The following is a 20,388-nucleotide window of genomic DNA, read 5'->3' on the forward strand; positions in this document are numbered from 1 at the left end:
TGATAATTTATTCCATCTAACTTGTACCTAGGTTTGGACAATGGGGGAGAAATCATTACTACCTTGCAAACTGAGAATCTAACAAAATTGTTCATTAAACATGTCAAAGTGATTTTCTCAATTTAGTCATAAACAAATCTACAATTGTTTTGCTAAAAATTCTCTTTAGAAGGATTCCAAAGAGTTATCAAATGAACAGTTATTAATTAGGATTTATCTGTTATATTCTAGATTATTCCAATCTTTGGTTATAATGGAATATGATCTATAACAAGAATAAATTTGAGCATGGCAATTTAAAGTTGTAAAACTTTACTTCTCTACAGGTTAAGCTTTTTTTCACCAGTATAAAAAGACTTTTATAGTAAAAATAGAAAAGATGTTATATGTGTTACTTAGTTCCTATGTTTTAAAGAATGAAAATAGCCAGTAAATAGTTTTTATAGGTAACCAAGTTTAAGAAGTTTACCTTTCTCCTTCTGTTTTGCTTTTAATAATGTCTGATTAGTATCTACCTTTAAATCATTCAAATGAGATCACAGAAAATATAAATAATGCAATATAAAATAAACAGTTTTATTTTTGATGTGTCTCCAGCCATCGATCAATGGCCATTTTCAGAGTCCTATTTGGTATAAGTACCACTGAAGGAAGGACAAGATTTGTCATGGGACTTGTACGTTTCTTTTTGCTGATCCAATTTTCCATTGCTTCCTTTTCGTATGAATAGCCATCTAAAAACAAAACAAAACAGAACAAAACCACATACAGAAATTATTTGCAATGTAGGAAAGGGAAGTTAGGATTACTAAAATGGGTATAAAAACTCCATTGCCAAGGCCTTTACTGTAATTTAAGTGGTAGTCTTGTCTAGCACCACTGCTCCCAAAATATTTCTGCAACAACATCCTAAATTCTACCATTTAAGATGCATTAAGATTGCAAAAATTACCTCGAAAAGTGTCAAAAAACTGAAAAAAGGACTGTCAAAAATTCAGATGTAGCACAAAGGAAGAAAGGAAACGAGCCAGGTAGAGGAAAGTGGTAGTGAAGCTACAGTGCCCTGCTAGTGCTGTCAGCTATGTGTCAGTTAATGTGGCTAAAGATGGGAGCAAAAAGCTCTGGGGATGACAAGGCAAAACTTTCCGACATGTTGAAAAGTCAGGAAAACAGATACCAAGAGATTATAGAACTCACCCCACAAAGGACTTGACAGTAAAGGGATTTACTATGCAAAAAAAAAAAAAAAAAGATTCATTGGCTAAGGTTTTTCATACCATGTTCTTACAAACTTTTTTGCATGTGTTAAGGTTGGAGGTTTTGCTTCACTACTTTTTTTTATACTTGTAGCTCTTTCTCTTAAACTGAAAATCTTAGTTCCTAATTACATTTACGCGTTAACCTATTTCTTTTAATCTGCAATGCATACAACTGTTTCAAACTAACAATGCCAATATATTACTAATGTAAGACTGTGAAAGATTTTTAAGATTTCTTTCTGGCTCTTTCTGTCACCAAGATAGATCCACTAGGGTTGTCTAATTGAAATCCTGTGTTTGACAATCACTTGAAAAAAACAAAATTTCTGATTATGTTACTGGACATATAACGTGGTCCATTTGCTTCCCTTTTTATCCTCCCAATTTTTAGAGACTGTTTTGTTTTTCATGATGTATTTTAACATTTAAATGGTTTCAAAGTAAAAACTATAAAAACAAGTCACATTAAGAGTCTCTCTGTCCAACCCATGTTCTCTCCCTTCCCATATAGGTAGCCATGTACGTTACATTTCTGTTTACCCTTTCCTTTTGAAAATATAAGCAAATGTATGTGTACACACACAGTGCATAATACATTCTTACGTACGTAAAAGTTAGCATGCTCCACACTATTCTGTACCTGGTTGGTTTGTTTTTTACTTAACTATACATTGCTTTTTTATTCCCCCACAGTACTCCCCTGTATGGATGTATTGATGGACATCTGGGTTATTTCCAATACCTTTTTACAAATAGTGCTGCAATGAACAGTGAGTGTTATCATTTGGGGGGAGATTCTAGCAGTAGGACTGCTGCATCAGAGAAAATGTATACAATTTTGCTAGAAATGCTAGTACTTCCACAGGAATTCTACCATTTTTTTTTCCCACTAGCAATGTTATTTAGAGTGCCTGAATTTTCCCCCGAGCCCAACCAAGAGAATGTGCTGTCAAACTGAGTTTTTACCAGTCTCTCATGAGCAATGGTATAGTGTATCAAGTAGTTTTATTTTATTATGAGGGAGCTAGAACATTTCTTCGTATGTTTGAGCCATTTGCTTTTCTTTTTCCTGTAAACTGACCATATTTTTGGCTCACTTTTCTATTAGATTACTCTTTATTTCAGAAGATTTATTTTTGAGATATAACTGACAAAAGTTTCAGGTGTGCAACATGATGATTATTTTTGCTCTTCTTTCTCCAGATTGCTTTGGTTATTTGGAGTCTTTTGTGGTTTCATACAAACCTTAGGATTGTTCTTTTTCTGTGAAAAATGCCATTGCGATTTTGATAGAGATTGCATTAAATCTGTAGATTGCTTGGGTAGTATGGACATTTCAACGATATTCTTATCCATCAGCGCAGAATATCTTTCCATTTATTTGTGTCTTCTTCAATTACCTTAATGTCTTGTAGTTTTCAGTGTACCAATCTCTTACTTCCTGAGTTAAATTCCTAGGTATATTCTTCTTCTTGATGCAATTGCAAATGGGATTGTTTTCTTAATTTCTCTTTCTGCTAGCTTGTTACTAGTATACAGAAACACAACTGATTTTTATATAACAATTTTTGTTAACCTGCAACTTTATCGAATTGGTTGATTAGTTATAATAGTTTTTTGGTGGGCTCTATAGGGTTTTCTGTATATATTATGTCATATGCAATAGAGACAAGTTTTACTTCTTTTCCAATTTGGATGCCTTTTATTTCTTTTTCTTGCCTAAATGCTCTGGCTAGGACTTCCAATGCTATGTTGAATCAAAGTAGTGAGAGTCTGCATCCTTGTCTTGTTCCAGATCTTTGGAAGGAGAGATTTCAGCTTTTCACCATTGAGTATGATATGAGCTGTGGGCTTGTCATATATGGCCTTTATGATGTTGAGGTAATGCTCTCTATGCCTGCTTTATTGAAAGTTTTTTATCATAAATGGATATTAAATTTTGGCAAATGCTTTTCGGCATCTATTGAGATGGTCATATGATTTTTATCCTTCATTTTGTTAATGTGATATATCACAGTGATTGATTTACAGATGCTGAACAATTCTTGCATCCCTGGAATAAATCCCACTTGACCATGGTGTATGATTCTTTCAATGTATTGTTGAATTTGGTTTGCTGATATTTTGTTGAGGATTTGTGCATCTATGGTTATCAATGATATTGGCCTGTAATTTTTTCTTGTGGTGTCCTCGTCTGGTTTTCTTAAGAGTAATACTGGCTCGTAAAATGAGTTTGTAAGTGTTTCCTCCTCTTCTGTTGTTTGGAAGAGTTTGAGAAGGATTGATATTAATTTTTTTAATGTTTATTTCATCCATGGAATATGAACACTTTTCAATTTTTATACTTATTTCTTTTGGATTTTGAGTCCAGGTTAGGAAGTATCCCTATTTCCAGGTTATCAAGGAGTTTACCTACATTTTCTTCTGGGACTTGTAAAGGTTTCATTTTTTATATGTCTAATTCATTTGGAATTAATTTAGATGTGTAGTATGACAGATGAAGCCAGTTTTATCCTTTTCCATATGACTACTTAGTTGTCAGAATACCCCTTTTTAAAATTCCTTATTTTTCCCACTGATGTAAAATTTCATTTTTATCATTCACTAAACTTCCAAATGTACTTGGATCAATTTCTGGACTTTTAAGAATTATTTTCCATTAGTCTATTCATGTGCCCATCTCACACTGTATACTTTATAGAGACTTTATAACATGTTCTAATATCTGGTAAGGCTCTTTGTTTTTTATTTTCTAGGTTATTTGTTGTGTGTTCTTTCTTTGTTGTGTGTTCTTTCCAATGGAACCTAATAATCACCTTCTGTATTTCTAGGAAAAAGCCTAATAGTGACATCTTGCTCACGATGAGTCTTCCTATCTACCAGTGTGCTATGCTTCCCATTTTTTTCCAAGTAAACTTTACAGGGATGTTTTATGGTTTTCTTCATGTTGTTTTGGTAAATTTTGCATATTTCTTATGTCTAGTGTTTTGTTTTTGTTGTAAATTGTCTTCCATCATACCTTTTAACTGCTTTTTGTTTACACACACACACACACACACACACGAAGGCTACTGATTCCTCATTGATGTAACTTGCTAAATGCTGATTAGCCCTGTTAACCTATGGTGCCTCAGCTCCAAATCCATATATAATGCTGAGGACTCAGCATGCTAGGAGCCAGGATACTGTAAACCACATTTCTGCTTTGCCAGCTGGCTCCTTGTTAAATCCTGCAATAGGATTCCTCTAGAAGGAGACAAAAACAGGGTGAAGGCTCCTATCAGTGTTGTGCCTGGTCATGGCCCTTTATCTGGCAGGGGTAACTGGTTATACTCTCCAAATTTTTTTTTATTTGCTTCACTGTAGGTACTGCCCAAACCTCTTACCCTTCCCCCTTTAGAGAAAGAAGCACCAGCTGGGTAGCTCCCCCTTCTTAGAAGCCTGAGTTCTGGTTCTGAGAGACCCACGTGAGGTTCTAATAACCTCAACTCATTCCCTTTGTTCCCTGAGTCCTAGAGAACATAGATGCTTTCTGCAGATACTGTTACCACCTTTTGTTTTTGAGATATAAGTCACATACCATAAAAGCCACCCTTTTAAATATACAATTCAGTGGTTCTTAGTATAATTTAGAGTTGTGCAACCATCACCACTATCTAATTTCAGAACATTTTCATCATTCCATAAAGAAACTCTGAACCTATTAGCAGTCATTCCTCTCCCCCAGTGACCACTAATCTACTTTCTGTCTCTACGGATTTGCCTATTCTGGACATTTCCTGTAAACAGAACCATACAATATGTGGCCTTTGTTGCCTGGCTTCTTTCACTTAGCATAATGTTTCCAAGGTTCATCTATGCAGCATGTATAAGTATCTGTTCCCTTTTATATCTGATTAATATTCCATTGTGTAGATATACCAGATTTTTAAATTTGTCCATCCAGTGATGGGACATTTGAGTTATTACCACTTTTTGGCTATTATCAATAAGACTGCTATGAACATTCAAGTACAACTTTTTGTATGAACATATTTTCAGTTCTCTAGGATAAATATCTAGAAGTACAATTGTGTGGTCATATGGTAACTATGTTTAACTTTTTGAGGAACTGCCAAACTGTTTTCAACAGCAGCTGCACCATTTTCCATTCCCACTAGCAGTATTTCTGCATCTCCTTGCCATCTTTCATCCTTTTGATTCTAGTCTTCCTAGTTGGTGTGAAGGTTCTGAGGTCTCTCTTTGTGGTATTGATTTTCACTTCCCTAACGATGTTGAGCACCTTTTCCAGTGTTTATTGGCCAAAGGTCTATTCAAATCCTTTGCCTGTTTTTTCAGTTGGGTTATTTGTCTTACTATTGAGTTGTAAGAATAGTTTCAGTAGGAAAATATACTCAATTTTTATTTATGAAAAGCTGATATATAATGAACCGCAATCTTACCTATCACACTGGCCTATCACTGAAAAATGATGTGCGTGTGAAATATTGTGAGTTCACTGACAGCTAATTCATTTGCCACCAAGCTAGATACGTATGATAACAGAATGTTTTTAACCTTCCAGGTGAAAGGGGCCCACTTTTGTTATTAATTTCTTAGTTCTTGTGGTGACCCAATGGTGTTTTTGTTATTTCTGGTGATATATTCAAAAAGAAGGCGTACTTCCTATTTTGGACTGAGAGGTATGATCAAGTCTGTTACTGTGCTGTATTTCTCCTTACATTTCCTTACACCGTCTGTAGTTTCTGCTCTGTGAAAGTCGCTGCTGTGTTTGGGACTGCATAGCTAGTAATGGTTGTCCTCACTGAGAATCGTGCTCTTCAGTATTATATAGTATCCTGTGTCATTTTAACTTTTTTTTGGTCTGAATTCTCTTGCAGGCAAGTATATAACTCCTTTATTTTTAGTTGCAACTGTCTCATTTTTGTCTATCCTTTGTCAACTAACCTCAAATCTTTCATTTCTTTAGGGATGAGTTAAGCCAAATTGTTTATTATCAGTACGTTTGGTAATAGTTCTATCATTCTTTTTTATATTTTTATAGATTACTTACATAAATTCTTTCACTATAGGAGCTGGTTTCTTCCATTTTGATACTTAGGGAAGTTTGTATTTTTGACCTACTGGTTTACCTTTACACTAATACCTTTTAAAAAGATGAGACCAAGAGTATTAGTGTCTATTGGTTCCTTACTATAAGTAATATTCAAATTAGCTAGTAGTATTTTTCTGTCCCTCAATGTCTAAATTTCAAATAGGCTTTTTACTCAGTTAATTAATAATCAGCTTATTCAACTTTTCATACTTTCTACTCTCCATGTTTAATAGTTGTATGATATCTACATTGTTAGAGCATATTATCATCTTATAGTATTTTATCACCTTTAATTGAATTCCCTTAAATGAATCATTTTTCCTTCCCTGCCTGTGGGTTGTCAGTTTCTTGAGCAGTAGCAGTGAATAAAATATCAACCCATTCACTCTATGGAGGTAGAAGCTTCCTGCTATAAGAAAGTCAGTTACACTGGTCACAGTTTATCCTAAAGTTTAATATAAGCTTTCTGCGATATTATGAAGTAGTGATTCTTTGGAATAATCAATAGTTTTCTACTGGGGTCAAATATATTCCCTGAAACATTTGTTTACCAGAGAAAGTAGGAATTCTGAGTGGATCTAGAACATTGCTATTTATATGTCAGCTTTCAAACTGTTCTACCAAAGTTCATCCCAAAGCACTAAAAGGTATTATCAGAGCTACAATACAAAGCAAGGACCGCTTCCCCACCCACAGTCTGTCTGTCATGTATAATTTAAAAAAGCAATGAAACACTGTAACTAGAAATAACTGCATCTGAAAATTTGGGTTTCTTTTAAAAATTCATGCCTGAAGTTTACTATAACTAGAGTTAGCTTATTTGAAATCAAACATGTATCACTAGGGGAAAAAACTGACAATTTTTAAAAGAAAATATATAGTGCACATTACATTCAGTATTTATTAACTAAGTTTGCTTGTTTTCATATTTTTTAAATTGACCTAAGGATTTTAAAGCTTTCAGTAATTTTTAAAATTATTTTTGCCCAGAGAGTACCATCTGACTCTTGCTATAAACCAAGATAGACACTGAGTTGACAAATCAAGAGCTATACCAGATAGTTCTAGGAAATACACAATATTTAATAAGCTCTATTCACAGAATTTTACTTCATAATTATAGAATATACTCAGATAATTAAGTTGTGATAAGATACCAAAGTAATGACACTTACTTTATTCATTCCATACACTTCTATTTCTAGTAATAAAGATTAAGTAAACCCCAAAATTTCTTACTAGATTATACTTAAAAGGTGCTTCTTTTAGTCACCATTTCTAACATGGATAGCTGACTTACAGGTTCAAATGGCTTTGCTCTAGTGAAAAAAGTTCAAGTGAAAAATATTAGCTCACAGGCCTGGGCTCTGAATTTTTAATACATCTGTTGTCCAAGTTCTTAGCCCACCGCTGCCCACCTGTTGTCCTGAGAAACAGACAAAGCAAGCCCAACACTCCTTTGGCACTATATGCCCTCTTCCTGTACTCAACTTCCACAGGTAATGCTTGACTGAGGACAAGCATGCAGAAACTGAAGGATTAAGATCACACAAACCTCAGAAACTGATAATAGAAACAACCGGTGAGTATTCCTAAAATGGGAATGAATCTAAAACAATGTACTATGAAAAAGAAATATTTAATACTTATACAGCTAATTGTGTATCATTAGGCTGTTCCAGGGCACTGTTACCTGTATTATTTAATCTGTACAACTTTATGAAGAAATTCATGCATGGCCTGAATAACTTTCCAAGATCATACAAGTATGGAAAGACATAGCTGGGATTTAAACCCAAGCAGTCTATGCACCTTAATCTACATGCTAAATCAGATTTCCAGAAATGACAAATACTGAAATTTTGAAAAAAAATCTCGATGGTATAGCATTAACACAATGCAGAATAGATGACTGGTAGGCAGGCTGGAGAAGGTGTACAGAATGAGAATAGCAAAGTTTTCCAGAATTGATAAAAGGCACAGAATTCATTCAAGAAGCAGTGTACCCTGAACAAGAGAAATAAAAATACATATCAAACTGAAACAAAAAATCAGAAACTGACATTATACTTGCACTGAAACAACAGACACTAAAGAATGTATTCTCTATAAATAATTGAGATAAATCACCGTTGAAACAGAGCAGGACCCTATGGTCCTTGCCCCCCACCCCCCACATCCTCAGCCTGCCTTTTGTCTGTGGAAAAACTTTAGCCAAAGAATAAGTTTAATCAGAGTGCAGAAACAAAGGAAAACAGTCAAAGGAGACCAAATAATAATAGTTTAGTCATTAAGCATAGTCAAGGACCTTTACTTCCTCCTTAAGGGCTACAGATAATATTCTGAGCCATATCCTGTGAGCTGTCTTATAGATACTGAAACCTCCACCAGGTGGAAGAAGTTACCTACATGATGACCAGGCTGTAGCCATGACATAAGCTGCCACAATTCCAAGAATTGGCCTCAAAAGAAATGGAAACAAACCGAACGTGGAACTGAAGATTAACTGTACCTAAAACAATCAAGATGATGCTGGTCAGGCCACCGATGACCAATTTCAAGATGACTGTCAGAGCTGACTGTATTGTTTCTGCATGTAGCCCCCTCCCTCTGTCTATATACGCTCTTGCCCCCTGATTGTCGGCAGGGGGAGTCAGCCTTTGGACTGGCATCTGCCCTCCCCGCCAGTTGCCAGCCTCCAAAATAAAGCAATGTTTCCTTTCCTACCAACACTTGTCTCTCGAGAATTGGCTTTCAAGCAGCAAGCAGCAAGCAGCCGGACCTGGGTTCAGTAGCACTGTGAAGGCTTTAGAGAAAAATCAGCATGCTCAGATAAGGTTTATTAGGTTTTTACAATTTAGAATGGTGAGTTATAAATGTGAACACTTACTTATTTTTCTAAAAATTAACATATTTAAATGTTCAGAATAGACGGAAAGCTTGACTAGTGCAAAGTTGTCATTCCTACTCACTCCACCCCCAAATTAACATTTCATTTTTAGATTTTCTGTAACTCTAATCAAAATGTCAATGAGATTTTCTTTTGTAGCATAACAAAATGATTCTATAATTTATCTGGAGGTCAAAAATGGACAAAAATTGCACATGCCAATATTTAAAAATAATGAAAGGTGAGCATAATTAAAACAAAAAAATTAAACATGGCAGTGCCTATCAGTATTGAGAACTTATCCAAGAATTTATCCAACAGAAATATTTCAACAAGTATACCTGTATATACTATATGACTGTGGATTTTTTTTCTGCAGAATTACTTGGAGAAATGTCTTAACAGAGTAAGAGTTAATATATGGAACATCCATACCATAAAATACTGTCCTGCAGTTGAGAATGAAGTAGTTCTGAATATACTAACAAGGGAATACTATCTGATATATAGTAAGTAAATTAAATTTTTAATGTATCATCCTGTTTGTTATAAAACAAAATTATAAAAGTGGCTAGAAAAATATCTGGAAGGATATACCAGAGTATGGAAGAGTCTCCACATTTTCAAAATATTTATTTCTGTGTTGCTTAAGTGTTTTTCACCAAGCCCATGCTGCAGTCATCATTTAAAAGGATAGATGAAAAAAATACTGTGTAAGAATGCTGAAATATAGGCAGAAACAAGTCTCAGAAATTTTTTTCTGAGACAGTTAATTCAACAGATGTAAGGTATAAGCCTTCCAAAAACACCATGAGGAAGAAAAAAGCCAAAAAGGACATGTGATCAATTCAGGAAAGAAGGGGGAAAAGGGAAGTAGAAGAAAGCAAAAGAAATTGGTTCAGTTCTATTAAAGATAAGACTGAATTTTTTAAAATTAATTCAACTGTATGTTTTCCACAGGGAAGACTTCTAAAAGTAACACAGGAAGGCTAAAAATAAATGGATGGTGACTAGCTGGGAATTATGCTAAATGAAAAAAGCTAATCCCAAAAGGTTATATACTGTATGAGCCCATCTATATAACAATTTTGAAATGACAAAATTTTAGAAACAGGACAAACTGGAGTGGAGGTGGGAAGAGAGCAGGCAGGTGATGGATATAGTTATAAGAAGGCAACAGGAGGGGTCCTTGTGGGTTTTGTCTTGACTAGTGGTTGATACTCAAACTTCCAAAAGGGGCAAAACTGTATACAACTTAATACACATCTGGGGAAATCTAAATAAGATTTGTGGATCACATCAATGTTAATACCCTAGTTGTAATAGTACAGTATCATCTGCAAAATGCTACCAGTGAGGGGGGGAAAAGTGCAAGAAATCTCTCATTTCTTACAGAACAGAGTGTGAATCTACAATTGTTTCAATAAAAGTAATAAAATTTAAAAATGAATGGGTGGCACCACAAAGGTTTAAATGAAAAACAAAGGCAATACTAAACGTACAGAAGGCTATGGAGCAACTAGAACTCTCACGCACTGCTGGTGGAAGTATAAACTGATTCAACCACTCCAGATAACTACGTATATCCATTCCTAGGAATACACCCAACAGAAATGCATTTGTACATTCACACACAAAAAAAATGATTAAAGGTTCATGGCAGCATGTTTATGATAGCCAGCAATGACTATCAATAGTAGAATGGATAAATAAACTGTATACTGACACGAGAATGAACAGATTACTGCTTTGTGCAACAGCATGAACAAATCACACAAACATGATACTTAAAGAAGCTAGACCCAAAAGAGACACACACTCTGTTTCAATTTAGATAAAAATGTGCTTCTCAGCAAAGGAAACCATAAACAAAAAGACAACCTATGGACTGGGAGAAAATATCTGCAAATGATGCAACCGATATAGGCTTAATTTCCAAAATATATAAAGAGTTCATACAACTCAACAACAAAAAACCCAACTGAAAAATGGGCAGAAGACCTAAATAGACATTTCTCCAAAGAAGACATACAGATGGCCAAGAGGCACATGAAAAGATGCTCAACGTCACTAATTATTAGAGATGCAAATCAAAACTACAATGAGGTACCACCTCATACCGGTCAGAATGTCCATCATTAAAAAGTCTACAAACAATAAATGCTGGAGGGGGTGTGGAGAAAAGGGAACCCTTTTAACATTGTTGGTGGGAATGTAAACTGGTGCAGCCACTATGGAAGACAGTATGGAGGTTCCTCAAAAAACTAAAAACAGAACTACCATATGACCCAGAAATCCCACTACTGGGCATATACACAGAGAAAACCATAATTCAAAAAGATACATGCACCCCAATGTTCACAGCAGCACCATTTACAATAGTCAAGACATGGAAACAACCTAAATATCCACTGACAGATGAATGAATAAAGAAGATACGGTAAAATGGAATACTACTCACCCATAAAAAAAGAATGAAATAATGCCGTTTGCAGCAACATGGATGGACCTAGAGATTATCATACTAAGTGTAGTTAAGTCAGAAAGAGAAAGACAAATACCATATCACTTTTATGTGGAATCTAAAATATGACACGAACATATCTACAAAACAAGAATAGACTTACAGATACAGAGAACAGACTTGTGGTTGCCAAGGGAGAGGGAAGGTTGGGCAGTTTGGGATTAGCAGATGCAAACTATTATATATAGGATGGATAAACAACAAAGTCCTACTGTATAGCACAGGGAACTATATTCAATATCCTTTGATAAACCGTAATGGAAAAGAACATGAAAAAGTATATATGTGTATAACTGAATCACTTTGCTGCACAGCAGAAATTAACACTGAAAATCAACTATACTTCAGTAAAATTAAATATATATATACACTCAAAAATAAAAATAAAAAAGTGCTTCTGATTAATATTAAGTCACAATATTGACTACCCTTCTTGACTTAATTATGTGAAAATTCAAGATGTACACTTATGTTTAAAAAATACATAAAATGAAAGAAATATACCCTGCAGCTATTAAAAAAACAAGAGAGCCAAGACTGAAATGAATGAGACAAAATACAAGACAAAATACATTAAATGATACCAACAAGAGTATTTTAAGATGATAAAAAATGCAAACCTCCAAGAGAGAACAGTCACAAATTTAATTTTGTGAACTAACCTATTAAAGCTGGATTTGAATTCATAATTGAATTTGTGGTTAAGAACTCTCCTACAAAAAACTTCAGGCCTAGATGACTTCACTGGTAAGTTCTAACAAACATTTAAGGAAAAAATAATAGCAATACCGTACAAACTCAGAAAATGGAGAGGAAACACTTAGCAATCATTTATGAGGCCAGAATTACCCTCATACCATGTCAGACAGACATTACAAGAAAACTACAGCCAATATCCCCTTATGAACATATATAAAAATACTGGAAGTATTAGCACATCAAATTCAGCAATATGTAAAGAGGATAATTCAGATTCCACACACACAAAAAATAATAAATTCAGCAAAGTTGCAGGATACAAAATCAACATATAAAAATCACTTGTGTATAGAGGAAACATACCTCAACATAATAAAGTCCACTTATGAAAAACCCACAGCTAACATCATACTAAATGGTGAAAAACTGAAAGCCTTTCCTCTAAAATCAGAAATAAGACAAGGATACCCACTCTTGCCACATCTCTTTAACGTAGTATTAAAAGTCCTAGCCACAGCAATCTGATAAGAAAAAGAAAAGGCATCCAAATTGGAAGAGAAGAAGTAAAACTGTCACATTTCCAGATGACATGATACTATATATAGAAAACCCTAAAATCTCCACCAAAAAAATTAGAATAAATTCAGTGAAGGTACAGGATACAAGGTTAATATACAGAAATCTGTTGCTTTTCTATACATTAATAACGAGCTATCAGAGAAAGCAAGAAAACAATCCCATTTAAAATTGCATTAAAAATAATTAAATAGCTAGGAATAAACTTAACCAAGGAAATGCAAGACCTATACTGTGAAAACTATAAAACACTGATGAAGGAAAATGAAGATGATACAGAGAAATGGAAAGATATCCGGTGCTCTTGGGTTGGAAGAATTAATATTGTTAAAATGTCCATACTACCCAAAGCAATCTATAGATTTACACAAAAGACCCCAAATTCCCAAAGCAATTTTGAGAAAGAACAGAGCTGAGGTATCATGCCCCCTGACTTCAGACTACACTACAAAGCTACAGTCATCAATACAGTATGGTACTGGTAGAAAAACAGACACAGATCAATGCAACAGAATAGAGAGCCCTGAAATAAACCCATACACTTACAGTCAATTAATCTATGACAAAGGAGGCAAGAAAATACAATAAGGAAAGGACAGTCTCTTCAATAAGTAGTGCTGGAAAGACTGGACAGCTACATGTAGAAGAATGGAAATAGAACGTTTTCTCACGCCATATACAAAAATAAACTCAAAATGGTTTAAAGACCTATATGTAAGACCTGACACCATAAAACTCCTAGAAGAAAACAGGCAGAACATTCTTTGACATAAATTGTAGCAATATTTTTTTGGATCTTTCTCCTAAGGCAAAGGAAACAAAAGCAAAACTAAACAAATGAGACCTAATTAAACTCAAAAGCTTTTGTACAGCAAAGGAAACCAGCAATAAAACAAAAAGACAACCTACTGAATGGGAGAAAATATTTGCAAATGATACAACTGATAAGGGGTTAATATCCAAAATATATAAACAGCTCATACATCTCAATATCAACAAAGAACCTGATTTTAAAATGTGCAGGAGACCTGAATAGACATTTTTCCAAAGAAGACATACAGATGGCCAACAGGCACATGAAAAAATTCCCAACATTGCTAATCATCAGAGAAACGCAAATTAAAACTACAACAAGATATAGCCTTACAGCTGTCAGAATGGCTATCATCAAAAAGACAACAAGTAACAAATGTTGTGAGGATGTGGAGAAAGGGAACTCCAGTATACTGTTCGTGGGAATGTAAACTGGTGCAGCCACTGTGGAAAACAAGATGGAGGTTCCTCAAAAAACTAGAAACAGAACTACCATATGATCCAGTGATTCCACTGTTGGGTATATATATGAAGAAAATGAGAAGAGTAATTCAAAAAGATACATGCACCCCAATGTTTATAGCAGCATTGTTTAAACAGCCAAGATATGAAAGCAATCTAAGTGTCCATCAATGGATGAAGGGATAAAGAAGATGTGGTATGTACATACAATGGGATACTAGTCTGCTATAAAAAAGAATGAAATTTTGCCATTTGCAGCAACGTGGATGGACCTGGAGGGTATTATGCTTAGTGAAGTAAGTCAGAGGAAAATAAATACTGTATATTATCACATATATGTGGAATCTAAAAAATAAAATGAATGAATATAAAATTTTTTTTACTTTAGAAAGTCAAAGGATCTATTCTAAAAGCTCTTGTTACTAATAAACTAAGCAAGTCGAAAAATAAAGTAAATCTACAAAATCCAGTGTGAAATATCAGGCAATTAAGAATTGGAAATCGAAAGTTTGAAAAGTAGTATTTACAAATTTGTTATAAAAAATGAAATACCTAAGGATAATGTTGGCAAAATATGTGAAAACCTATAGACCGAAACACAAACACTGTTTAGCAAACATTAAGAAGACCTAAATAGAGCTTCCCTGGTGGCGCAGTGGTTAAGAATCCACCTGCCAGTGCAGGGGACACAGGTTCGAGCCCTGGTCCAGGAAGATTCCACATGCTGCGGAGCAACTAAGGCTGTGCACCACAACTGCTGAGGCCCGTGCACCTAGAGCCCATGCTCCGCAACAAGAGAAGCTACTGCAGTGAGAAGCCTGCGCACCACAACGAAGAGTAGCCCCTGCTCGCCAAAAATAGAGCAAGCCTGCACACGGCAATGAAGACCCAACGCAGCCAAAAATATATCATACTTGTGAATTGGAGTTGTCAATACCAAATGTATCTACAGATTAAACGCTATCCCAAGCAAAATCCTTGTAAGCTTTTATACTGCAAACTACAAAACATGCTTAAAGAAATAAAAGAAGACACAAACAAATGGAAAGACATCCTGTATTCACGGATTGGAAGAGTTAATAATGTTAAATACTCCATACTACCCAAAGTGATCTACAGAATCAATGCAATCTCTATCAAAATCCCAATTGCATTTTTTGCAAAAATAGAAAAGTCTATCCTAAAATTCATATGGAATCTCAAGGGGCCCTGAAGAGTCAAAACAACCCTGAGAAAGAACAAAGCTAGAAGCTTCATGCGCTCTTATTTCAAAACATACTACAAAGCTACAATAATCAAAATAGTGTGGTACTGGCATAAAGACAAACATATAGACCAATGGAACAGAATAGAGAGCTCAGAAATGAACATTCACATATATGGTCAAATGATCTTCAACAAGGGTGCCAACATTACACAATGGGGAAAGACTTACACATTTTTCCACGTCATGAAGCTTTCCCCTATGCTTTCTTCTTGGAGGTTTATAGTTTCAACTCTTATACTTAGTTCTTTAATCCATCTGAATTGATTTTTGTATATGGTTAAAGTAAGGATCCAATTTCATTCTTCCGTATGTGGATATCTAGTTTTCCCAGCAACACTTGTTGAAGAGAATATTCATTGAGTTTGGCAATGATTTCTTGGCTAGGACACCAAAGGCACAGGCAACAAAAGCAAAAACAGACAAATGGGACTGCAGTCGTCCCTAAGTATCCAAAGTGGTTTGGTTACAGGAGCCCCTGTGGATACCAAAATCCACAGGTGCAAAAGTCCCTTCTATAAAATGGCATAGTATTTGCATGTAACCTATGCACATACTCCCATGTACTTTATTTTTTTTTGAATTTTATTTGACTTTATTTAATACAGCTGGTTCTTATTAGCTTTCTATTTTATACATACTACTGCATATACGTCAATCCCAATCTCCCAATTCATCCCACCACCACCACCACCACCCACTCTGCTTCCCCCCTTGGTATCCATATGTTTGTTCTCTACATTTCTGTCTTTATTTCTGCCTTGCAAACAGGTTCATCTGTACCATTTTTCTTGATTCCACATATATGCGTTAATATACGATATTTGTTTTTCTCTTTCTTACTTCACTCTGTATGATAATCTCTAGGTCCATCCACGTCTCTACGAATGACCCAATTTCATTCCTTTTTATGGATGAGTAATACTCCATTCTATACATGTCCCACACCTTCTTTATCCATTTGTCTATAGATGGGCATTTAGATTGCTTCCATGACCTGGCTATTGTAAATAGTGATGCAATGAACATTGGGGTGCATGTGTCTTTCTGAATTACAGTTTTCTCTGGGTATATGCCCAGTAGTGGGATTGCTGGGTCATATGGTAATTTTTTTAGTTTTTTTAAGGAACCTCCATACTGTTCTCCACAGTGGCTGTATCAATTTACATTCCCACCAACAGTGCAAGAGGGTTCCCTTTTCTCCACACCCTCTAGAGCATTTGTAGTTTGTAGATTTTCTGATGACAGCCATTCTGACTGGTGTGAGGTGATACCTCATTGTAGTTTTGATTTGCATTTCTCTAATAATTAGTGATGTTGAACATCTTTTCATGTGCCTCTTGGCCAGCTGTATGTCTTCTTTGGAGAAATGCCGATTTAGGTATTCTGTGCTTTTGATTGGGTTGTTTGTTTTTTTAATATTGAGCTGCATGAGCTGTTTATACATTTTGGAGATTAATCCTTTGTCCTTTGACTCATTTGCAAATATTTTCTCCCATTCTGAGGGTTGTCTTTTCGTCTTCTTTATAGGTTCCTTTGCCATGTAAAAGCTTTTAAGTTTCATTAGGTCCCATTTGTTTACTTTTGTTTTTATTTCCATTAATCTAGGGCTTTCTATACTGTTCCATTGATCTGTATTTTTGTTTTTGTGCCAGTACCATACTGTCTTGATTATTGTAGCTTTGTAGTATAGTCTGAAGTCAGCAGTCTGATTCCACCAGCTCCGTTTTCTTCCCTCAAGATTGCTTTGGCTATTCGGGGTCTTTTGTGTCTCCATACAGATTTTAAGATTTTTTGTTCTAGTTTTGTAAAAAAAAAAAAAAAAGCCATTGGTAATTTGATAGGGATTGCACTGAATCTGTAGATGTCTCTGGGTAGTATAGTCATTTTCACAATATTGATTCTTCCAATCCAAGAACATGGTATATCACTCCATCTGTTTGCATCATCCTTGATATATTTCATCAGTGTTTTATAGTTTTCTGAGTGCAGGTCTTTTACCTCCGAAGGTAGGTTTATTCCTAGGTATTTTATTCTTTTTGTTGCAGTGGTGAACGGGATTGTTTAATTTCTCTTTCTGATCTTTCATTGTTAGTGTATAGGAATGAAAGAGATTACTGTATATTAATTTTGTATCCTGCAACTTTACCAAATTCATTAATTAGTTCTAGTAGTTTTCTAGTGGCATCGTTACCATTCTCTATGTATAGTATCATGTCATTGGCAAACAGTGACAGTTTTACTTCTTTTCCAATTTGTATTCATTTCATTCTTTTTCTTTTCTGATTGCCATGGCTAGGACTTCCAAAACTATGTTGAATAACAGTGGCGAGAGTGGACATCCTTGTCTTGTTCCTGATCTTAGAGGAAATGCTTTCAGTTTTTCACCATTGAGAATGATATTTACTGTGGGTTTGTCATATATGGCCTTTATTATGTTGAGGTAGCTTCCCTCTATGCCCACTTTATGGAGAGTTTTATCATAAATGGGTGTTTAATTTTGTCAAAAGCTTTTTCTGCATCTATTGAGATGACCATATGGTTTTTATTCCTCAATTTGTTACTATAGTGTATCACATTGATTGATTTGCATATACTGAAGAATCCTTGCATTCCTGGGATAAATCCCACTTGATCATGATGTATGATCCTTTTAATGTGCTGTTGGATTCTGTTTGCTAGTATTTTGTTGAGGATTTTTGCATCTATATTCATCACTGATGTTGGTCTGTAATATTTTTTGTAGTATCTTTGTCTGGTTTTGATATCAGGCTGATGGTGGCCTCACAGAATGAGTTTGGAGTGTTCCATCCTCTGCAATTTTTTGGAAGAGTTTGAGAAGGATAGGTGTTACCTCTTCTCTAAATGTTTGATAGAGTTCACCTGTGAAGCCATCTGGTCCTGGACTTTTGTTTGTTGGAAGATTTTTAATCACAGTTTCAATTTCATTACTTGTGATTGGTCTGTTCATATTTTCTATTTTTTTCCTGGTTCAGTCTTGGAAAGTTATACCTTTCTAAGACTTAGTCCATTTCTTCCAGGTTGTCCATTTTATTGGCATAGAGTTGCTTGTAGTAGTCTCTTAGGATGCTTTGTATTTCTGTGGTGTCAGTTGTCATCTCTCCTTTTTCATTTCTAATTTTATTGATTTGAGTCCTCTCCCTTTTTTTCTTGCTGAGTCTGGGGAAAGGTTTCTCAATTTTGTTTATCTTCTCAAAGAACCAACTTTTAGTTTTACTGATCATTGCTATTTTCTTTGTTTCTATTTCATTTATTTCTGCTCTGATCTTTATGATTTTTTCCTTCTACTAACTTTAGGTTTTGTTTGTTCTTTCTCTAGTTCCTTTAGGTGTAAGGTTAGATTATTTGAGATTTTTCTTGTTTCTTGAGGTAAGCTTGTATTGCTATACACTTGCCTCTTAAAACTGCTTTTGCTGCATCCCATAGGTTTTGGATCGTCGTGTTTCTGTTGTCATTTGTCTCTAGGTATTTTTTGATTTCCTCTTTGATTTCTTCAGTGATTTCTTGGTTATTTAGTAATGTATTGTTTAGCCTCCACGTGTTTTTGTTTTTTACGTTTTTTTCCCTGTAATTGAATTCTAATCTGATAGCGTTGTGGTCGGAAAAGATGCTTGATATGAATTCAATTTTCTTAAATTTACTGAGGTTTGATTTGTGACCCAAGATGTGATCTGTCCTGGAGAATGTTCCGTGTGCACTTGAGAAGAAAGTGTAATCTGCTGTTTTTGGATGGAATGTCCTACATATATCAATTAAATCTATCTGGTCTATTGTGTCATTTAAATCTAGGGTTCCCTTATTAATTTTCTGGCTGGATGATCTGTCCATTGGTGTAAGTGAGGTGTTAAAATCCCCCACTAGTATTGTGTTACTGTAGATTTCCTCCTTTATAGCTGTTAGCACTTGCCTTATGCATTGAGGTGCTCTTATGTTGGGTGCATATATAATTGTTATATCTTCTTCTTGGATTGATCCCTTGATCATTATGTAGTGTCCTTCCTTGTCTCTTGTAACATCTTTACTTTAAAGTCTATTTTATCTGATATGAATATTGCTACTCCAGCTTTCTCTTGATTTCCATTTGCATGGAATATTTTTTTCCATCCCCTCACTTTCAGTCTGTATGTGTCCCTAGGTCTGAAATGGGTCTCTTGTAGACAGCATATATATGGGTCTTGTTTTTGTATCCATTCGGCAAGCCTGTATCTTTTGGTAGGAGCATTTAATCCATTCAGGCTTAAGGTAATCATCGATATGTATGTTCCTAACACCATTTTCTTAACAGTTTTGGGTTTGTTTTCCTAGGTCCTTTTCTTCTCTTGTGTTTCCCACTTAGAGACGTTCCTTTAGCATTTGTTGTAGAGCTGGTTTGGTGGTGCTGAATTCTCTTAGCTTTTGCTTGTCTGTAAAGCTTTTGATTTCTCTGTCGAATCAATGAGATCCTTGCCAGGTAGAGTAATCTTGGTTGTAGGTTCTTCCCTTTCATCACTTTAAATATATCGTGTCACTCCCTTCTGGCTTGTAGAGTTTCTGCTGAGAAATCAGCTGTTAACCTTAGAGTTCCCTTGCATGTTACTTGTCGTTTTTCCCTTGTTGCTTTTAATAATTTTTCTTTGTCTTTATTTTTTGTCAGTTTGATTACTATGTGTCTCAGCGTGTTTCTCCTTGGGTTTATGCTGCCGGGGACTCTCTGTGCTTCCTGGACTTGGGTGGCTATTTCCTTTCCCATGTTAGGGAAGTTTTTGACTATAATCTCTTCAAATCTTTTCTCAGGTCCTTTCTCTT

General features: G+C 35.1%; 1 protein-coding gene across 5 annotated transcripts in view; it reads right to left on the minus strand.

Annotated features, from left to right (window-relative positions):
- Nucleotides 1-552: 552 nt before the first annotated feature.
- The window catches only part of WDSUB1 (WD repeat, sterile alpha motif and U-box domain containing 1), a 73,370-nt gene continuing 53,534 nt past the window's right edge, over nucleotides 553-20,388 (minus strand). For all 5 annotated transcript variants that reach the window (XM_061200577.1, XM_061200557.1, XM_061200547.1 and 2 more), the window contains exon 11: nucleotides 553-734. In XM_061200577.1, coding sequence (XP_061056560.1) covers nucleotides 577-734 — 158 coding nt within the window. In that variant the 3' untranslated portion in view covers nucleotides 553-576. The remainder of the gene's footprint in view (nucleotides 735-20,388) is intronic.

The sequence above is a fragment of the Eubalaena glacialis genome, chromosome 1, assembly GCF_028564815.1.
Source record: "Eubalaena glacialis isolate mEubGla1 chromosome 1, mEubGla1.1.hap2.+ XY, whole genome shotgun sequence".
Classification (NCBI taxonomy): Eukaryota; Metazoa; Chordata; class Mammalia; order Artiodactyla; family Balaenidae; genus Eubalaena; species Eubalaena glacialis.